At 40.6% G+C, this 18403-nt stretch overlaps 2 protein-coding genes across 2 annotated transcripts; both read left to right on the top strand.

Annotated features, from left to right (window-relative positions):
- Positions 1-10261: 10261 nt before the first annotated feature.
- On the top strand, positions 10262-10972 carry LOC143576780 (vesicle-associated protein 1-1-like). The gene is made up of 3 exons (XM_077060808.1): positions 10262-10425; positions 10496-10566; positions 10760-10972. The coding sequence occupies exons 1-3, from the start codon at positions 10374-10376 to the stop codon at positions 10883-10885; spliced, it is 249 nt and encodes an 82-aa protein (XP_076916923.1). The 5' UTR covers positions 10262-10373; the 3' UTR covers positions 10886-10972.
- A 1114-nt stretch (positions 10973-12086) lies between these two features.
- On the top strand, positions 12087-15549 carry LOC143576770 (vesicle-associated protein 1-2-like). The gene is made up of 4 exons (XM_077060797.1): positions 12087-12885; positions 12957-12967; positions 15006-15083; positions 15442-15549. The coding sequence occupies exons 1-4, from the start codon at positions 12627-12629 to the stop codon at positions 15547-15549; spliced, it is 456 nt and encodes a 151-aa protein (XP_076916912.1). The 5' UTR covers positions 12087-12626.
- Positions 15550-18403: the final 2854 nt, after the last annotated feature.

The following is an 18403-nucleotide window of genomic DNA, read 5'->3' as shown; positions in this document are numbered from 1 at the left end:
TAAAACACACTAATTCACACACACTTAGTTTCGTTTTGCGTACCAAGTCTTGTAGTGCGTGCCAAGCTCCGAGGTTCCAACAATTTAGGCTCTAATACGCAATATAGAGTAGAAGTGCTGCTCGATAGTCTTAGGAATCGAACTCCGAATACCTGTGTAAGGTAGATGTTTGCCTAAGTTATTATTGTATTATTATATTATATGGCTTAGACCACAGTGAGGGATATAACCCAAAACCTTGATCATATTTATGTTTACATAAGCTTTATATATACAAATGTTATAGTTGATTTTGGTAACGATTCATGTTAGGTTTAGTTTAAATTTTTAACTTTGTAATATTTATTTAAATTTTAGGATACCCTTAAGTTCAGTTTGATCAGCTCGCTTAATTCGATATTCTCTTATTTACTTATTTTCTTTCGCTCACCAACTTTTTAAGGTGAACATTTCACACCCCATTTTACTTTTGTTGTTTTTGGGACAATATGTATACCTCATTATTATTATTTCACATACTCAACCACAATTCTAATATATGTGTTTACATGTATTGCTTAATTAGTTATTACATGTAATGTGATTAATTGTTTGTTGGATTATTGCTGGTGGCCTCATCCTCATCCTCATTAGTAAGATATTACGTCCGTCTTAGTAGTTTGACTTAGTGTCATGATGAACGGATTTTATTTGTTATTGTTTCAAGTTAATTTTGTGATTACACATCCGTATGAGAATTGAATTATTATTATTACATATATCAAATTGTGATTTTGCTCACCAATATTGTGTTGATTGAATATATATTTTCATAAATGTTGTAAGTACTTACATGTGATGATTAGAGACAAAGCAAATAGTATTTGGATCCAAGATATCAACAGAATTATCGTGATGTTTATTATTTTTGAATTTTGTTTTATTTGGATGATGTTATGCTTTGGATTTTGTGATGTATATGGATTATTTGAATTTAAATAATTAGATATTGTCACATTAATATTAATGGTGTCTTGCGAGTTACTGTGCAATCAGTTGCTCACCGGCATTTTCGTCGTAGGTTGGGGTGTGGCATAATTGATTTGACCACGTGACGGCATGGGGTGGTGCCACGTCATCTTTTTTATTTTTATGAAAAACTTCACTTTTTTCCCAATCTAGTGCTAATAACGTTGATACCAACTGAGTTTGTGTCATTTTGCCGTCGCAATACGTGGGTTTTGTTTAGTTTTAGTTATGTTAATTTGTTTTATCTGGGCATTGACCAATTTATTATTTTTTGGTTTAGTTCCATGTCGTAACCTGTCCCACCGAAATCGTGTTAGTTTGCCGTCATAACGTGCATGTTTTATTTTACTATTTTTTGTTTTGTTTTAAATATATTTATTAATATATTGTATTTGGGCATTGGCAAAATTTTTTGGTTTAGCTTCATTGTCATAATCCAATACTAACCAAATTTGTGTTGACTTACAACCACACCACATGGATTTTTACCAACTAACCAAATGTTGTTTTAAATTTGTTTTTTTATATCATAAAATATACGAGTATCAATAGTATTATGAGCGTATACCCACGTGATAGGTTTTTTTTTATAGTTGTCAAAATGGTAAATCTTATGATATTAAGTGGTTGAAGAGGTAGGTCCCAGCAGAGCCCAGTTGGACCCGCAAGATTCACCTTCAAAAGAGACGTCTGCGCAGAAACCAACTGGATACGCAGGACCCACCGTGCTCAGAGACGTGACGTCCTTACGCGCAGTACGCAAGCTGTTCCTGCAGGAAATGCCTCCCAATGGTGAAGTACTCTGCCTGTTCCCGCAGCTGCGGATACAAGTCATCAGGGAAGGCCACCCGCGCAGCAAGGCTACACGCACAAGGCACTTAGCTCTCTAATTCAGTTGTCACCTGAAGGAATGAGCAAAGCCGGGAACAATCCCGCACAGAGGCGGGAGGGGGAATACTCCCGCCCAAATAAGCCAGTCCGTACGGTCGGGAAGATCTTCTGTACTGTACCTGACGAGGTACGGGCAAAAGATCTGACCAAAGATACGACAGCTCATTGACAACAGTATGGCGAGCAGCATGCTCCTGTACTGTGTCACTATTAGCCGCTGCCTACTCACCAACTCCTGTCATACCACGTGCATAGCCGGCAGTTGGTGGAAAAGGAATAGTCTTTACAAACACTACCCCGGTTACCCAAGCCGGGGCAAGTGAAGTAAATTTTACGAACACTACCCCAGTTACCCAAGCTGGGGCAAGTGCAGTAAATAATCGCTCACTGGGATTCACCGATACCCAGTTAGAGAAACGAACAAGACTCCCCCGCCAAACACTCGATGAAGTTAAGGCATGGGCGGAGGCACGTCAGAAGGAATTCCAAGCTGAGTTGGACGAACGCTTGCGTTCCGTCCAACAGGCTGACGAATTCGAAGAATACTTGGACGATGATTCGGAGGAATCCGATAGAGACGCAAACCCTCGTCATACGGCGAAAGGGAAGCGTAAAGAAACGGACTCCCAACCGAGAAGGCGTTTTGGGGAAGCCTTCAAACCAAAAAACCCAGGTGGAAGCCCACGTGACTTCTCCAAAACATTTAGACCAACTGTTGCAAATGCGGGAACGTCCAAATTTGCAAGGGACATTGCGGAAGCAATTGCCCCAAAAAGTGCCAAACAAATGTCCAACATAGGCACATATGATGGTATATCTGACCCAGACGATCATTTGAACAGATTCATAGCGGGGGCAACCGTCAGCAATTGGACGGAACCTACGTGGTGTTACATGTTCCAAATGACACTTGTTGGGCCAGCTAGAGCATGGTTCGATCGTCTACCGGTCAACCACATCTACGACTGGGCAGACTTCCAACAGAAGTTTGGCCAACACTTCAGCCAACAACGAAAGTATACCGAAGAGCAATGGACAATCCTCAAATGCATTCGAGATGAAGATGAATCTTTGCCAGACTTCATCACTCGCTTCAACTCAAAGAAGCTAAGTCTGGGTAATATCAGCGAAGATCTTGTTCGCGCTGCTTTCATCCAGGGCGCGAACGACCCAGAGCTCCTCCGCACCTTAACGGGTAAAGATGGCATGCCATCCACATGGGATGCCATCATGACAGCAGCAAAACGCTTTGCGGAAACGGAGAAGCAACTGGGTAGAGATCTCCCCCAGATCACAAACCTCTACACCCAGAAAACAAGAGAAGACAACGTCCTTACCGCCCGATTAAACAAAAAGCAGAAGCTAGGCATTTGGCAGTCAAGGGTAAACTTTGACACCTCATCCGGCTTGCAACATCGGTTAGGCGGAAGGGATAACGTATGGTCGAACCAGAACTCCAGATGGACGCCACTCACCAAAAGCGTCACCGAGATATTCGCCACGGAGGAGCTCCCATGGCCAAAGGCTCCAATAATCCGACATCGTCCCAATGCTGATCGGAGCAAATACTGTGACTTTCACAGGAAAAAAGGCCACAACACTGAAGAATGCACAGACGTTAAGGACATGGTCGAAGCATTTGTCAGAGATGGGACGCTTGCGCACCTCGTGGCGCAATGAACGCTGAGCAGGCTGATGCGTGTAGAACCCCAGTTGGGGAAAACACGAATAAAATTGCAGCTTCAATGTTGGAGACTACATACTGCGCAAACAACGAGATCCCGAACCAGGTGCATATCGGCTCGATGGCACTCCCATCCCAACAACATGGAAGGGAGCTCAATTACACAGTTTGCATGTAGATCAATTCCAAATTTGTAAAGAAAAGGCCCAGAGCCACTTCTAATGGAAATGATTCTCCTTAGAACATCGACGCTGATGATTTCACATTTATACTTTTATGAACTTTCAACACTGATGCCGGTTTTCACTGCATACATAAGTGTGAAAGTCGTTGTGTGGGGAAGGCGGCAAAACCCGCATAAACCCAAAAAACGGCAAACCTTCACGCAGGTCAGTTGAAGGGTAAAGTTCAGTCATCCCACTAAATGAAAGTGCCGGTCTATCCGCATGAATCATGATAGAGGAAACTGAACACTAACCTATTAACAACCGCGCGTCGAACGGTTAATTTATTCAACACGGATATGCCGGTTTTCACCGCATAATTACGTGGAAAGTCGTTGCGTGGGGAAGGCGGCAAAACCCGCATAAACCCAAAAAACGGCAAACCTTCACGCAGGTCAGTCATAGGTAAACTTTGGTCAACTAAATGAAAGTGCCGGTCCTAACCGCACAAATCATGAGAGGAAACCGAACCTATTGACAACCGCGCGTCGAACGTTTAACTTATTCAAAACAGAGAATTTCTAACAAAAGGATGAGGAAAACCTACACGCAGGTTAGATGTAGGTAAAGTTTAGCCATCCTACTAAGTGCAAGTGACGGTCCTACCCGCACAATCACGAAAGAGGAAGCAAAACTTCAACCTATTATCTGCCACGTTCAAAGGTTAACTTATCCTAAACACTTAGAAATTTCAAAAAAGATGAGGAAAACCTCCACGCAGGTCAGATGTAGGTAAAGTTTAGCCATCCTACTAAGTGCAAGTGACGGTCCTACCCGCACAATCACGAAAGAGGAAGCAAAACTTCAACCTATTATCTACCACGTTCAAAGGTTAACTTATTCTAAACACTTGGAAAATTGCTAATTTAAACTAAAGTATGCAAGTCATATAACGTTTATAAAGCAAGGAATCCAGTGAAAATAGCGGTCTTAACCGCACAAAGATTTATATTTCATAATATTCATTACAAGAATGGCCGGGTAACTACCCGCCTACAAGAATATAAATCTATACAAGCTAAATCTATCATAGCAGTGGGAAGGGATCTTCAGGATCAAGCTTCAGGGCCACTTCCACTTGGACCAGCACCATCAATAGAGCGTGGCGGTTCAAGGAAAGCTTTAAGGATAGCTAGCCCATCATCAGCAGCAGCAACTTCGTTCACCTTCTCCACCACCGGATGCGGGAAGGCGGCATACTAATTCACTGCTTGGTCGTATACAGCTTCAGTATCTACATCAAATAAAGGGAAGTTGGAAGGCGGGATGCCTTTCTCAACGAACCCTAGACCAAGCAGGAAGCCGGCCTTTTCCCCATCCTCGTGAGAAGCGTTGAGGGCTGCGCTCATAGCATCGTCATAAGACGTATCAGCAAAGACCCGATGCACAACCTACAAGAAAATATACAAGTATCAGAATCTTTTCTATTTACAAAGAAAAACGTAAAGACATGAAAAGCATACCTGAGACAACGCTTCTCGAAGAAGCCATTCCTTGGCAACCAGAGCCTCCTGGAGGGCAGCTTGAGCTTCGTTACGGGCGCGTTCGGCTTCACTCTTGTTGAGGTTGGCAAGCAACACTTCTTTAGCCGCAGCCTCTTCGACGCCCTTTAGCTTCCGCTCAGTGTGGTCAAGCACCCCCCTCTGGTCCAAGATCTCTTGGAGCTTTTTGGCGTCTTCCATCGCCAAGGCATCATGAGCCTGCTGGAGAGCCTCTAATTTGGCTTTAAGCTCCTCATTCTCCACGCGTAGAGGCTCAGCAACAGCTTCAGCCTTGGTGGCCCTCTCGGTTGCGTTCCTTGCAGTTTCCTTAGCCAGCCGAAGCTGTTCGTTAACAGCTTGGGCAGCCTTGGAACGGGCCTCGAGCCGGGCCTGAACTTCAACCTCGAGGGCCTTGAAGGCCTTCTCCTTTTCCGCAGCCACTGCGGTAAGCTTTACGTTCTCCTCCCGGACAGCCCGCGCCCGAGCTACTTCTTGAAGGCGAGCTGCTTTTAACTTGTCGTTTTCACGACAAAGCAGCTCGACGCGCGGCTGCATCCGGGCCAGGAGAACCCGAAGCTCATTGGTTAGCCTACCCTCCTGGCAGCTAGCCATGGCTTCCCCCAACGCACCACTGGGAGCTGCGTGACGAGCCCACTCCACGCACTCCACAGGTGTGCGAAGGGTTGTTCCTCGGCGGATGTTCCATCGTGGAACATACACTTCATTGGAATCCGACACTGCAAAAAACATAAAGCAGTTAGGAAAAATGATAAAAATATGAAAAGGGCCAAAAGAACCCTACGCACCTGTAGGGTCAACAACAGGCCGATAGCCGCCGAACCCATCACCTGAACCCAAGGGAAATCCATCCAAGAGGTCAGGCAGATGGGAAGGAGGCAGAGGTTGGCGATAAGCCCCATGCATACCTGAAGGATCGGCCGTCGTTGCCGATGACGGAAGAGGCATGGTAAAAGCCGCCGCGGTCGCCGCTGCGGAATCCGCAGCAAAAGTAACCGCCGGCTCAGTGAAAGATGCGGTAAAAATGGCACTGACAGCCGGCGGTGATGTCATCACAGCTGGAACAGTCGGCTCAACGGAGTGAGCAACTGAACCAGCGGAAGCAGGCGCAGGCGCAGCCGCCTGGGTCGTCGCCTCAGGTAGGCTGACCAAGCCTACCGTCATGGGCGGAGGGGTACTCCTCTGCGCTCCACCCTGGAATGCGTCAACATCCACGCCTGCACAAAGAAGATAAGTATTAATGATGGAAAACTATGAAGTTAAAAATAAAGTTTGTACTTACGGGTTTTCTTGAGCCTAAAAGTGCGGACAGGCGGGGATGAACCCGATGGAGACGGCCTCTTCACGCCGCTCACCATTGTCATCCTGGGCTCTCCGGAGGTGACAGTCGTCGCAGCCTCCGGAGCGGTGGTCTTATCACCACCGGGGTTCCCCGCCACCTCCTCGCTCTCGGTCTCTGAGTCAGACCGAGGTACCGGATCGGCAGTGGAGGCCACCTTCTCCTTCCCCTTCCCGCCGGCAGCCTTCTTCTTCCGCACCAACGGAGGACCATCTGCGGATTCCTCATCAGAACATAAGATTAGAGGAATTCCAGCAGAGGTTTCAACATTGAGGGGTCGAGGGTTGAATAGCGCCTTACCTGGCCGCCTGGCGCTCAGGATCTCGTGGCCTAGCGGGTAGACCTCCACGAACCGATCTGCCGTTTGTTCTAGGATGGGCAACTCGTTCTCGTCTAGAGCGCGAGTACCCATCCGAGCGGGACTGTCAACCTCCCGCGGATACAGGAGCGACTGCAAGTCGTTCCCCTCTGAAATAAAAAGGAAAGAAGTTAGAAGAGATTCTAAATCAACAAAAAGAAACAGAGCATACCGTAAGGAACAGAGTTCGAACCGTATTCAAGGACGATTGGGATCTTTTGCGCATCCGCATCCTTCCACACCCGGCTCATCCCGAGCATCACCATCCCGGACTCCGCAAACCGGTAAACCGGAGATTGGACTCGGGATATCTTCGAGAACCATTCCGCCTCCTGGTAGTTGGAGGCGTGAAGGCTGGGAAGTGCTTGCTCATTCTTGAATTTCATGGCAAGGGGGATGGCGCGAGCGGAGATGTAGAAGAACTCCCGCTTCCACGAACGAAGACTGCGCTCGGTTGCGCAAATCTTCAAACCCTTGATCCGGGTTATCAGCGTATACCAACCCTGGATGCACCTCCAAGAGTAGAAGGTCATCAGGCGGTCGACATAGGGCTCAATGCCCAGAATCCGGCACACCCACTCGAAGTGGCGAATCTTCGCGATCGCCATCGGGTGCACCTCGGTCAGGTGCACACCGTGCCTCTCCAGGACACGGTACACAAACTTTGTCAAAGGGAACCTAAGATTCCCATAGACAAAGAATGCAGCATAAACCCCGATCTTGCCTCTGGGGGCATCATACACCGTCTGATGGGGTTCAGGAAACTCAGGCTCGAGAGACTCGAGCATGAACTTCTGACGACGTACTGATACAGATCGACAGGCAGAGCACACTGGCACTCGCCAGCAGTACTCTTGTCATCGGCGAACACCCTAGCCTCCTGGGCTGTAGACTCAAGATCGTGAGACGACATCTTGCAGATATGAAAGAAGAAAACGATTTCAAGAGAATGCTCGACTGAAAAGATGAGTATTCGCCGGAAATCGTTTTGAAGATGAAGAGAAAATTGAAAGTGTGGATTACAAAGAACCCTCTCCCCCTTTATATACTAATCGCAATTAATGCGATGAATTTAATGCGGAAGAGAGAGAAATCGAAGGTGCAATGAAACTATGACACGTGGCAAAAAGCAAGCTGGCAACAGCTGTTGAAAGGACGCGTACCATTAATTTCGCGGCCACGCGCCTGAAAAAGCGTCTGGAATGACCATGTACTGTCACGTCACCATAACTTCCTGCACGTCCTGACACAGTCAGAAGAAACCGTCGCACGACGTTTCAGAGGTTTGGAATGTTCTAATCCTTTCACCAACCCTTCGAATTTCAAAAATTCCAAAAGATTCAAAAGTGGGAAAATACCCCTTACCTTGGCAACCAAGTAACCATAAGACGGGTGCGGGTACAGTGTTAAGGCAAAACCCTTCACATACTTAGCACCTGCAGGGAATTGAAGCCAAGAATACCTCGGCAACCAAGTAACTATAAGACGGGTGCGGGTACAGTGTTAAGGCAAAACCCTTCACATACCTAGCACCCGCAGGGAATTGACGCCATGAATACCTTGGCAACCAAGTAACCATAAGACGGGTGCGGGTACAGTGTTAAGGCAAAACCCTTCACATACCTAGCACCCGCAGGGAATTGACGCCAGGAATACCTTGGAAGTAAAGTAACCGTAAGACGAGCGCGGGTACAGTGTCAAGGCAAAACCCTTCACATACCTAGCGCTCCGCAGGGAATTGAAACCAAGAAGGATCTTCTGGGCAATGCTTGCGGAAACGGAAATAACATCCCCGCATAGCGGGAACGTCGAGACCTACATTGTTTGAAGCTCCAGGATGGAATTGGTGGTTTTAACATAATTGATCACTATGTTCAAAACTACCAAAACCTCATGGAGAATCCACACAAGTGGGACTCAACGCTCCTGACTTGCGAGGAGGTTACAGACCTACCCGCATCATACCCAAAGATCAAGCAGGAAAGTCGGGAATTTCTGCAAGTGACAAGGACTTCCGCGGGAAGAATCCCCATGGAAAACCTTAAAAAACCCTTTTCAAAACCCTTTGCTTAAGTCCAAAAGTTCACCTCACTTTATTAAACATTCATGAGAAGAACATTGGACTGGGGGGACTTGAAGAGGTAGGTCCCAGCAGAGCCCAGTTGGACCCGCAAGACTCACCTTCAAAAGAGACGTCTGCGCAGAAACCAACTGGATACGCAGGACCCACCGTGCTCAGAGACGTGACGTCCTTACGCGCAGTACGCAAGCTGTTCCCGCAGGAAATGCCTCCCAATGGTGAAGTACTCTGCCTGTTCCCGCAGCTGCGGATACAAGCCATCAGGGAAGGCCACCCGCGCAGCAAGGCTACACGCACAAGGCACTTAGCTCTCTAATTCAGTTGTCACCTGAAGGAATGAGCAAAGCCGGGAACAATCCCGCACAGAGGCGGGAGGGGGAATACTCCCGCCCAAATAAGCCAGTCCGTACGGTCGGGAAGATCTTCTGTACTGTACCTGACGAGGTACGGGCAAAAGATCTAACCAAAGATACGACAGCTCATTGACAACAGTATTGCGAGCAGCATGCTCCTGTACTGTGTCACTATTAGCCGCTGCCTACTCACCAACTCCTGTCATACCACGTGCATAGCCGGCAGTTGGTGGAAAAGGAATAGTACACAGCAGGCCTGGTCACTGTCAGCCGCTGCCTACCCACCAACTACCAGCATGGCACGTGCGTAGGCCACAGTTGGTAGAACAGGAATACTATTCAGCCGGCCACACCTCCTTGGAAACCTACCTTCGGCTATAAATACCCCAAATGGTATGATCATCTCATCATCATCATATACTATCTCGTATTACATATTATACCTGATATCTGCTCTAGCAATCTCTTAATATACATTTATATTTAAAGAGCAATCTAGTCTGATTCTCACGCCGGAGGGTGGTCACAAGGAGGAACCCCCCCCCCCCCCTTCTCAGTGACGAGCTCACGGTGTCTGTTTTGCAGGTTATCAGAAGAACCATCTTTGCCGGGTCTAACCCCTCGTGGGAAACATCTATTCAACCCCCAGGTTACCCGTAATCTGCCCGGGGTCCGGTTAGTGTTTCTTCAGTGGTCAACAAACTAAAGAAAACTCAAAAACATTTTTGGTTCTTGATGTCTGTTTTTACGTTCATATATTCAAAAACATAACAAAACCAAAGCAAAGCAAAGCAAAGCAAAGCAAACCAAACCAACTCATCTCCTTGTTTCTCTCTAAGAAATTATCGGATCATATTTATCTCATCTCTCCATCTTAATTTCCCAAACTCACAAACATTTTTCTTTTCTTATTTTATGATTCCAACGGAAGAACAAAATGAGTACAGGAGAGCTTCTCAATGTGGAACCTTTAGACCTCAAATTCCCATGTATGCCTTCCAATTATATGTATATATTGATTTTTGGTGTTTGTATTGATTTTGTTTTTTTGTGAATCAGTTGAATTGAGGAAGCAGATCTCATGCTCGCTTCAGTTATCGAATAAAACCGAGAATCATGTAGCTTTCAAGGTAAATATTATTGTTGCTAATATATCAATGTTATGTTTTTAATCCCATGAGATGGGATTTCATCATGATTGATCTCGGTTGAATGGTTATCGAAAATTCTAATCGTGAACGTTGTTATTTTTATTTTGTGACTGCGATCTGAATTTTGAAAAAAATGGATCATAATTTATGAAATTCGAATCGGATTTTTCAGGTGAAGACGACGAATCCGAAGAAGTATTGCGTTCGTCCCAATACCGGGCTTGTTATGCCTCGATCAACATGTGATGTAACAGGTGCATTTTCTCTTAATCGAATTGGGTTCAAATTTGATAAATAAATGTATTAGATTGATTGTTTGTTTGGATGTTCAGCACTTTGTTGCAACCTATTGTGATCTTGCGAATAAACGAACCGTACTCTCAGTGAAACGGACATGAACAAAACTTTTTGTTCATTTAGTCATACAAACGAAATGAATACATGTCTCGTTCATTCGTTCATGTTCGTGAACGTTCGTTTTATGTTATTTAGTTTGTTCGTTTACGTTTGTTTATATATTTATTTAAATTTTTTAGACTCATAACAATTTACTCTAGTTTTATTCCCAACTGATTGATGTTCTTGTTTACTTTTAATTGGTGTATGCTGAGTGATGTCCATTCGTCTATGTTCAATTATATTTGTATGTGTTTGTTTACGTTCGGGTATCGTTCATTTATACTATAAATAAACAAACATGAATGTGTTCATTTTCTTAAGGATGAAAACAAACAAGAAATTCGTGCTTGTTTATTTGTTTGTGTTCTTTCATTGTTCTTAAAGTTCAATGAACGAACTCACACATGACCCATTGCGTTCGGTTCATTTACATGCCAACTTGTGAAAATGTAAAAAGAAACACAAAAAGTTTTTGCAAGAATGTCTAACTTTGGAAGTGAAACTTAAATACTAGCATTTCATGTTTTTCAATACATGCTGCTAGCTTGTTAATATTAAAACACTATATGTAACTATTTTATGAATTTAGTTGAAATGCGCATATTTTCTATACATGCTGCTAGCTTGTTAAATATCTAAATTTTAATACAGTAACAATGCAAGCTCAGAAGGAAGCTCCTCCTGACATGCAGTGCAAGGATAAGTTTCTGCTTCAGAGTGTTGTTGTAAGCTCAGGAATAGCCACCAAGGACATTACCCCTGAAATGGTAATAAAATTCTTCATTTAATGGGTTGGACAAATGGGTCACTGTACGGGTCGAAATGGGCCTTGCTGGAACAAATACATTTGGTCCAATCTTTATATTTTTTTAAAAATATATAATATATAATTGTATTTAATTTTAAAAAAAATAATTAAAATGCTAATCCGTGATAAGGGCATAAACGTGCCAAGCCTGGGCTCGGTTAGTTTTCGGCTTTATTTTTAAGGTTTGAGCTTGACTCGTTAGCAGTTTTTCAAGCTTCAGCTAAGCTCGTTATTATTTAATAATTATTATGTACAGTTTTAATTATTTTTTATGTATATTCATACTTAAAAAATATTATACTTAGCATTCTTTATACTAGTTAGTTATTATATAAATGTTTGTTAAATATATTAAGCAAAAAATTTATATAAATAGTAGGCTTGTTTAGGCTCGTGACGCAACTTGATCTTGTTACGTTAAGCTTGGATCATTTATTAAACAAAATTTTTTAGGCCTATGCTCGGTTCGCTCGGCTCGATTCTAGCTTTCGGTGATCCGATTTTGAATAGCTCATAAAGTAGCTCAAAAACGACTAAGCTGATTTTCACGCATAGCTCTGTGCAGTTTAGGGTGGCAATCGTGTCAGTTTATCAGGTTGGCACTTTAATAGGATGAACCCGAACACAAGCTATATTTTTATTTGTGTCATAGACGCACTTAAAAGTTAACAATTTGTAACCTGTTTTATTAAACAAATCAAACGGATTGATAAGTTAAAATGGGTTGGAATGAAATTGTAAAAGGGTTTGTAAGAAGGCTAACTTATAAATTATTTTAGTTTTAAACACATTGGCATCGTTTCTAATTTTATCTTTTTATTACAACCCAAGCATGATTCTTTATGTTTTAGGGACCCACAGGTGTCAAGATTATGCATCCCAAATGATGATAATAAACAATAAAAAAATTATTGGTTCTTTGAGTTTACAGTTCATTAAGCAGCCGGGACGCGTCGTTGAAGAGTGCAAATTGAGAGTGATATATCTTCCTCCACCACAACCGCCTTCGCCGGTTCTTGAAGAACCCAATAAAGGGATTTCACCAAAAGTGACGTTCAATAGTAGGAGTTTTAATGGATCCTCTGAGGTGCGTTTTTAAATTTTAATAATTTTATCGCATTGGTCTTATAATAATATGTTGTTTGTTTGTTCATGTTTTCAGGTTACAAGACAGTTTGGGTCTTCTGATGATAAATCCGCTGAGGTGAGTTGATTTATGTGCCAACATTGTTTGATTTAATAACTCGACCCAAAGAAACGGGCCAACCTTTTTTTCCGTTTCCATTTTAGCTAATTTTGTTAGAAAGTTTCATGTTAAAGATAAAAACATAACCTGAATCAATCCCATTTGTAAACGACTTTGAAAAAGAAACGGGCTTATCTCTTCTTTAGTTTGAAAAACATTGATGTATTTGACGATCAAAGGTAATCAATTCCATGGTATGCTCAGTGGCGGATCCAGGAAATTTTCTCACAGGGGTCGGAAATTTTTTTATCTGTATATAATTAACCATCGCTATATAAATTTTTTTTTGGTCCGGTTGGACCATCGGGTCGGGTCGAATTACGTCGATCATATATATAGAAAAATGATAATCAAACAAAGAATTATATAACAAAAAAAAATACGAGAAACTTTATTATAAATGCATAATTATTGAACAATATATCTAGCTTTGTTATATGCGGGCTTTCATTTTCTGAAATCTAACCAAAACATCATCTAGTTTGACATTTATAAACAGGTTGGACTTCAGGTACTCCATCGCCGAAAAGCAAATTTCAACGCATCACCCATATGATTACGCTTAAATTACTTAATGAAATAAATAAAATCATCGTTTAAACTCTCATCACCCATATGATCACGCAAATTGGACTTCAGGTACTTCATCGCCGAAAAGCAAATTTCAACGCATAGGGTTGCAATGAGTAATAATGATATGAGAGGTAACTTCAATTAACGAATAAACAATACACCAATACAAATGAAGTAACTAAACAAAATAATGTATAGCTGAAACATTTTTTTAGATTAAAACACTTAATTCATTAAATTTACATGACCTATTACTTCCGCCATCATACTCCTTTTTTTTTTAAGGAAAATTGGATTTTAATAATCCCAACTTAATACATTTGGCCGATAATAATCCCAACTTTGAAAATAGCTGTCACTGGTCCCAACTTTCACCCTATTTGTTTTCATTGGACCACCGTTAAAAAAAACTTAACGGCGTTAAGTTTTTTCGAAATTTCAAATTGATATTTTAGGGCTTTTGATTGGAATGAGGATACGAGTCGATTAATGTAAAACTTACCTCCAAACGATGGTCCAAACGACTAAATGATGCTTCAATTCCGGTGTTTAAACTTTTAATTAATAAAAATCAAGCTGTTTGAAGCGCCATTTCAAGTTAAGTTTTACATCAATCGATTCACATTCTCATTCCGATCAATAGCCCTAAAAAATCAATTTGAAATTTGGAAAAAACTTAACGTCGTTAAGTTATTTTTAACGGAGGTTCAATGAAAATAAATAGTGTGAAAGTTGGGACCAATGACAGCTATTTTCAAAGTTGGGATTATTATCGGCCAACTGTATTAAGTTGGGATTATTAAAATCCAATTTTTATTTTTTTAATTAGCTTAAATGTAGATTAAGTTGGGAGTTTGAGACTTGTGCTTAAAAATTGAGCATAGATTAATTGAGCATTTGAACTTAAACTTGTATTTTAATTATTTCCTACTAAACTCAAATTTAGTTGGTATATTATTTATATACATATATATAATTAAAGTTGTAAATATGTCAAAAAAAATGTTATTGGGGTCGGTCTCAAATTTCATAAGGTTGTTCTCGAAATTCTAACAGGGTCATTGTGCCGTCCTCAAAATCACACAGGGGTCGGGGTCAAAATTATACAGGGGTCGGTCAGGATTTCAGCACATATATATTAGTAAAAAAAAATTCACAGGGGACTGAGAACCCCACCTTAAAGTGTGGCTACGCCACTGGGTATGCTGCATATTCGTTGTGCTGTTTTCATGTGATGTTTTGAGATTTCAGTTTTTTTTTTTTTATTTCTTTGCCTTCAGTTAACTTCTCCTAGAAGAATGCAAAAATCTCATATTCACTATTTTTTTTATGTTTTTTTACTTATGGTAGTTATGTTGCTTAAAGTTGTAGTTTAAATACATGAATTTGCAGGTAAGATCTCTAATTTCAAAGTTGACTGATGAAAAGAATGCTGCTATTCAACAAAGCAACAAAATTCGCAAAGAAATTGTAAGATGTTATTCAAGCCCTTCTTTTCTTCTTATGGTGGCAAAATGGACAGGTTGGGTAACGAGTGAGAATGTATCTACATATCAGCTTGGCCCATGCTCTGTACATCTTTTTTTCAATATTTTTAATAATTAATATTTAAAAATAAAGACTATATTTTTATAGTAATAGTAAACTTTATTTATGTAAAGTGATTCAGAAGTATTTTAGAACACTTTGGGCCATTTTAAATATAAAATATTACCCATATGATATATAAAAGATAAAAATAATACAGCCCAATTTGACTTATTTTTTTTGGTAAACATGTCAAAACTGATTCCTTTGCTATCTTTTCCTTATCTTTGTTTACGCATAGGAACTCTTGAAGCGTGGAGGCAACAAAAGTCAAGGTGGTGGTGTCTCGATCATCCTTGTCATCATCATTTGCTTAATTGGTCTAATTTTGGGGTACCTCATGAAGTGAGGCTCAAGTTCCTTTCTCACATTAATTATATTTGCTAAAATCGATGTAAACAAAGAGAAGAAGACATTCATGGTTTCACAATTATTTACCCTTAACATAGTGTTGTGGGGTTAGAAGAGAAGCTTATGTAGGTAGCTTTATTTTGATACTATTTCTATTACATTTAATATTTCATAATCAATTATAATATTCCTTTGATAATTTTGTTCCAACAATAGGTCCATTTACAACCAGTGACACCTAGCCTTCGTCCGCATTAAATTTTTTTTAATGTTATTTGCATGTTAAAATCCCGATTACCTATGTTTAAATTAGTGTTAAACCTCACCCCCACCCCACCCCACCCCACCCCACCCCCACACACAAATGATTTATAGAATTCCTCGGTCTGCCATAATTGACCCCTTGCAAGTTGCAATCCCTTAGAAGAAGAAAACATGAATTTAGATTAAGTTTATATTTTTTGTGATTCCATTTCATCTTATAGTTTTTGTTTCTTTTTCCTTTTTTAATAACCGGATCATACTTTTGAATTCGGTATCACAAACTTAAATAACAAGACAATTAATTTGAACTTTGAAAACATATTGTAAAATTAAAAATCTAAGTATTATAACTATTGGTTTAAGATTATTAATCAGTAGTTAATCACATCAAATAGAACCAAACTTATTTAATTTAAATATCTAATAACACAATTGTAATCACAAACTAGTTTTATACCCATCTTAGTTCGGGTTTATCAGTAATTAGCAAATTTTGCTTATTCTTTTTATCCTCACCACCTTTTACTTCCATAATCATATCCAACTTGAGCATCTTCATACATATCCAGTTTTGGTGATTTCTTGATTATCATTTTCTTCCGTTTGAATACAATAATCACACACTAACAACCATTTTACCATAAAACTAACCGATTTTTCAACTTTAATCTTCAAAGTTAAAGTTAAAAGGGTTAGCGAACAGCTAAACCAAGTGGTGACAGTTCGCCACAAAATCAAAATCTCAAATCCCGCTCACCACATAGCAGGGCATTATAGCTTGGCTTAGCGGTCCGCCATACTGCATGTTTTAGAGAAAATTCTCAAAATAATCCAAAATAGGAATAGTCCAAAACTTTTCAAAATTTCAATTTTAGTCCTTAGAAATTCATCTCTGTCGACACCTTTGGATTCGTGACGTGAGATTTCGTTTACGAGTCAGATGTTGACATGTGTAAAGGTGACGTGAGTTTTCCATTGAAATCTGTCTTTCTCGATAATTTTCAATCCAAAACATTCTCACAGAAACCATGGTTTTCCAATGAAATTTATCTGGCCCATGAGTTTTCAAAAGTCATCGAATTCCGCGTTTTTTTGAACTTCATCTCCTCAGACGCATTTTAGATTAAATTCATCTTTTTTTTGCATTGAAAGAAAAGTTGCCAGATCTGATGAATTTTATTGCAAATCTATGGGATTCGATGGTTTTTTAGATTAAATTAATCTTTTTCGGAAGTATTGGTTTGTTCTAACATTTTTTAAACTCCACCACTAACCACCACACCACCACCATAATCTTTCCATGCATTTTAACTCTAATGATTGAATCTTTACATCAAACCCGTAATATTTCCATGCATTGTATGTCTAAATATTAAATCTTTCTTCATACCCATATCAACCACCACAAACATAGTCTACCACTGTTTGCCGCCGTCCACCACCACCATTTTCCGGCCAAACCTATTAAAGTCCCATAATCTTTACACACATTTTTCTTCAAACCCATATCAACCACCCACCGCCACCATTCACCACCTTCTTGACACTTGATACTCAACCAAAGATTAAATCTTTCTTCATACCCATATCAACCACCACCACCCACCACCATCATCCACCACCACCACAACCACCATCCACCACATTCTTAACACTTGCCATTTAACCCTCAAAACCACTTTCTTGATGAGTAAAGTTTCAATCTTTCTTCAAATAAAAGATACAAACTCACAATGCTGATGTGTCGTCCCAACACTTAATCTTCATCCTCTTCTTCATCTATACTCTGCTCAAATGTTTGATATGTGTGACAATCGGAAAAAATTAGCAACTAATGTAACCGTGATTACGTAATAAAATAATTATACAAATAAAGTATCTTTGTTTAAAGTCCAAATTGCAAAGTTATGAGAAATATATTACTAAATGTTCGAAAAAGTTTAAATTTGTCGCATAGAGAACGTACACCACGCAAAATGACCATTGGCGACAACTTAAAAACTGATAAAAATCCTAAACGTGTCTAAATGGCATTGGAAAAATAATATTTATATTAGGATATTAGTGATAGTATGTAAACTTAATTTTAGAAGGTTAGAATCACGAAAACTAGAAAAATAAGTGTTCGAAAGTCAATAGAGGACACCATAAGGACCCGACATCAAGTTTTTCAGAAAAATAGTTTCTTAGGCTTGTATTATTTGGAATTCAATATCGGATAAAACCTGACAAAAATTAATAGAAACGGGATTCGTTTGATTAGTTAAAGTTCGTTAGATGTTAAAACGGAAACTTAATATTAGTGTTTAAAACCCACAATTTTTCCCTACCCCCTTCTCCTTGGACGCCACCTCACCCTACCACCTCTTTTTCCCCCTATCACCTATCACCAAATCACCCTTCCAATCATTACTCCCTAACTCCTAGGCCACATTTTGTAAAAAATTGAGAGCATCCACTTAACATCCTAACACCCAACTCACCAAGCCTACACCTTCCTCTTTCTCTCTATATCCTATGGCACACACACACCCACCACATTCACTAACATTTCAAAATTTATATCATCACACACACACACAAACATT

The sequence above is a fragment of the Bidens hawaiensis genome, unplaced genomic scaffold (assembly GCF_021521415.1).
Source record: "Bidens hawaiensis isolate Kalapana, Puna unplaced genomic scaffold, B.hawaiensis_p1.1 tig00028295_1, whole genome shotgun sequence".
Lineage (NCBI taxonomy): Eukaryota > Viridiplantae > Streptophyta > Magnoliopsida > Asterales > Asteraceae > Bidens > Bidens hawaiensis.
The sequence above is the reverse complement of the archived record's forward strand: the minus strand, read 5'-3'. Positions and strand labels throughout refer to the sequence as shown.

What these genes read in the sequence shown, in the direction of transcription:
- LOC143576770 (XM_077060797.1), top strand. Translation starts at nt 12,627, where the DNA reads ATGATTCTTTATGTTTTAGGGACCCACAGGTGTCAAGATTATGCATCC. An exon ending in ACAAAATTCGCAAAGAAATT is followed by an intron (nt 15,084 to 15,441) that starts GTAAGATGTTAT and finishes GTTTACGCATAG; the next exon opens with GAACTCTTGAAGCGTGGAGG.
- LOC143576780 (XM_077060808.1), top strand. Translation starts at nt 10,374, where the DNA reads ATGAGTACAGGAGAGCTTCTCAATGTGGAACCTTTAGACCTCAAATTC. An exon ending in TTTAGACCTCAAATTCCCAT is followed by an intron (nt 10,426 to 10,495) that starts GTATGCCTTCCA and finishes TTTGTGAATCAG; the next exon opens with TTGAATTGAGGAAGCAGATC. An exon ending in AGAATCATGTAGCTTTCAAG is followed by an intron (nt 10,567 to 10,759) that starts GTAAATATTATT and finishes CGGATTTTTCAG; the next exon opens with GTGAAGACGACGAATCCGAA.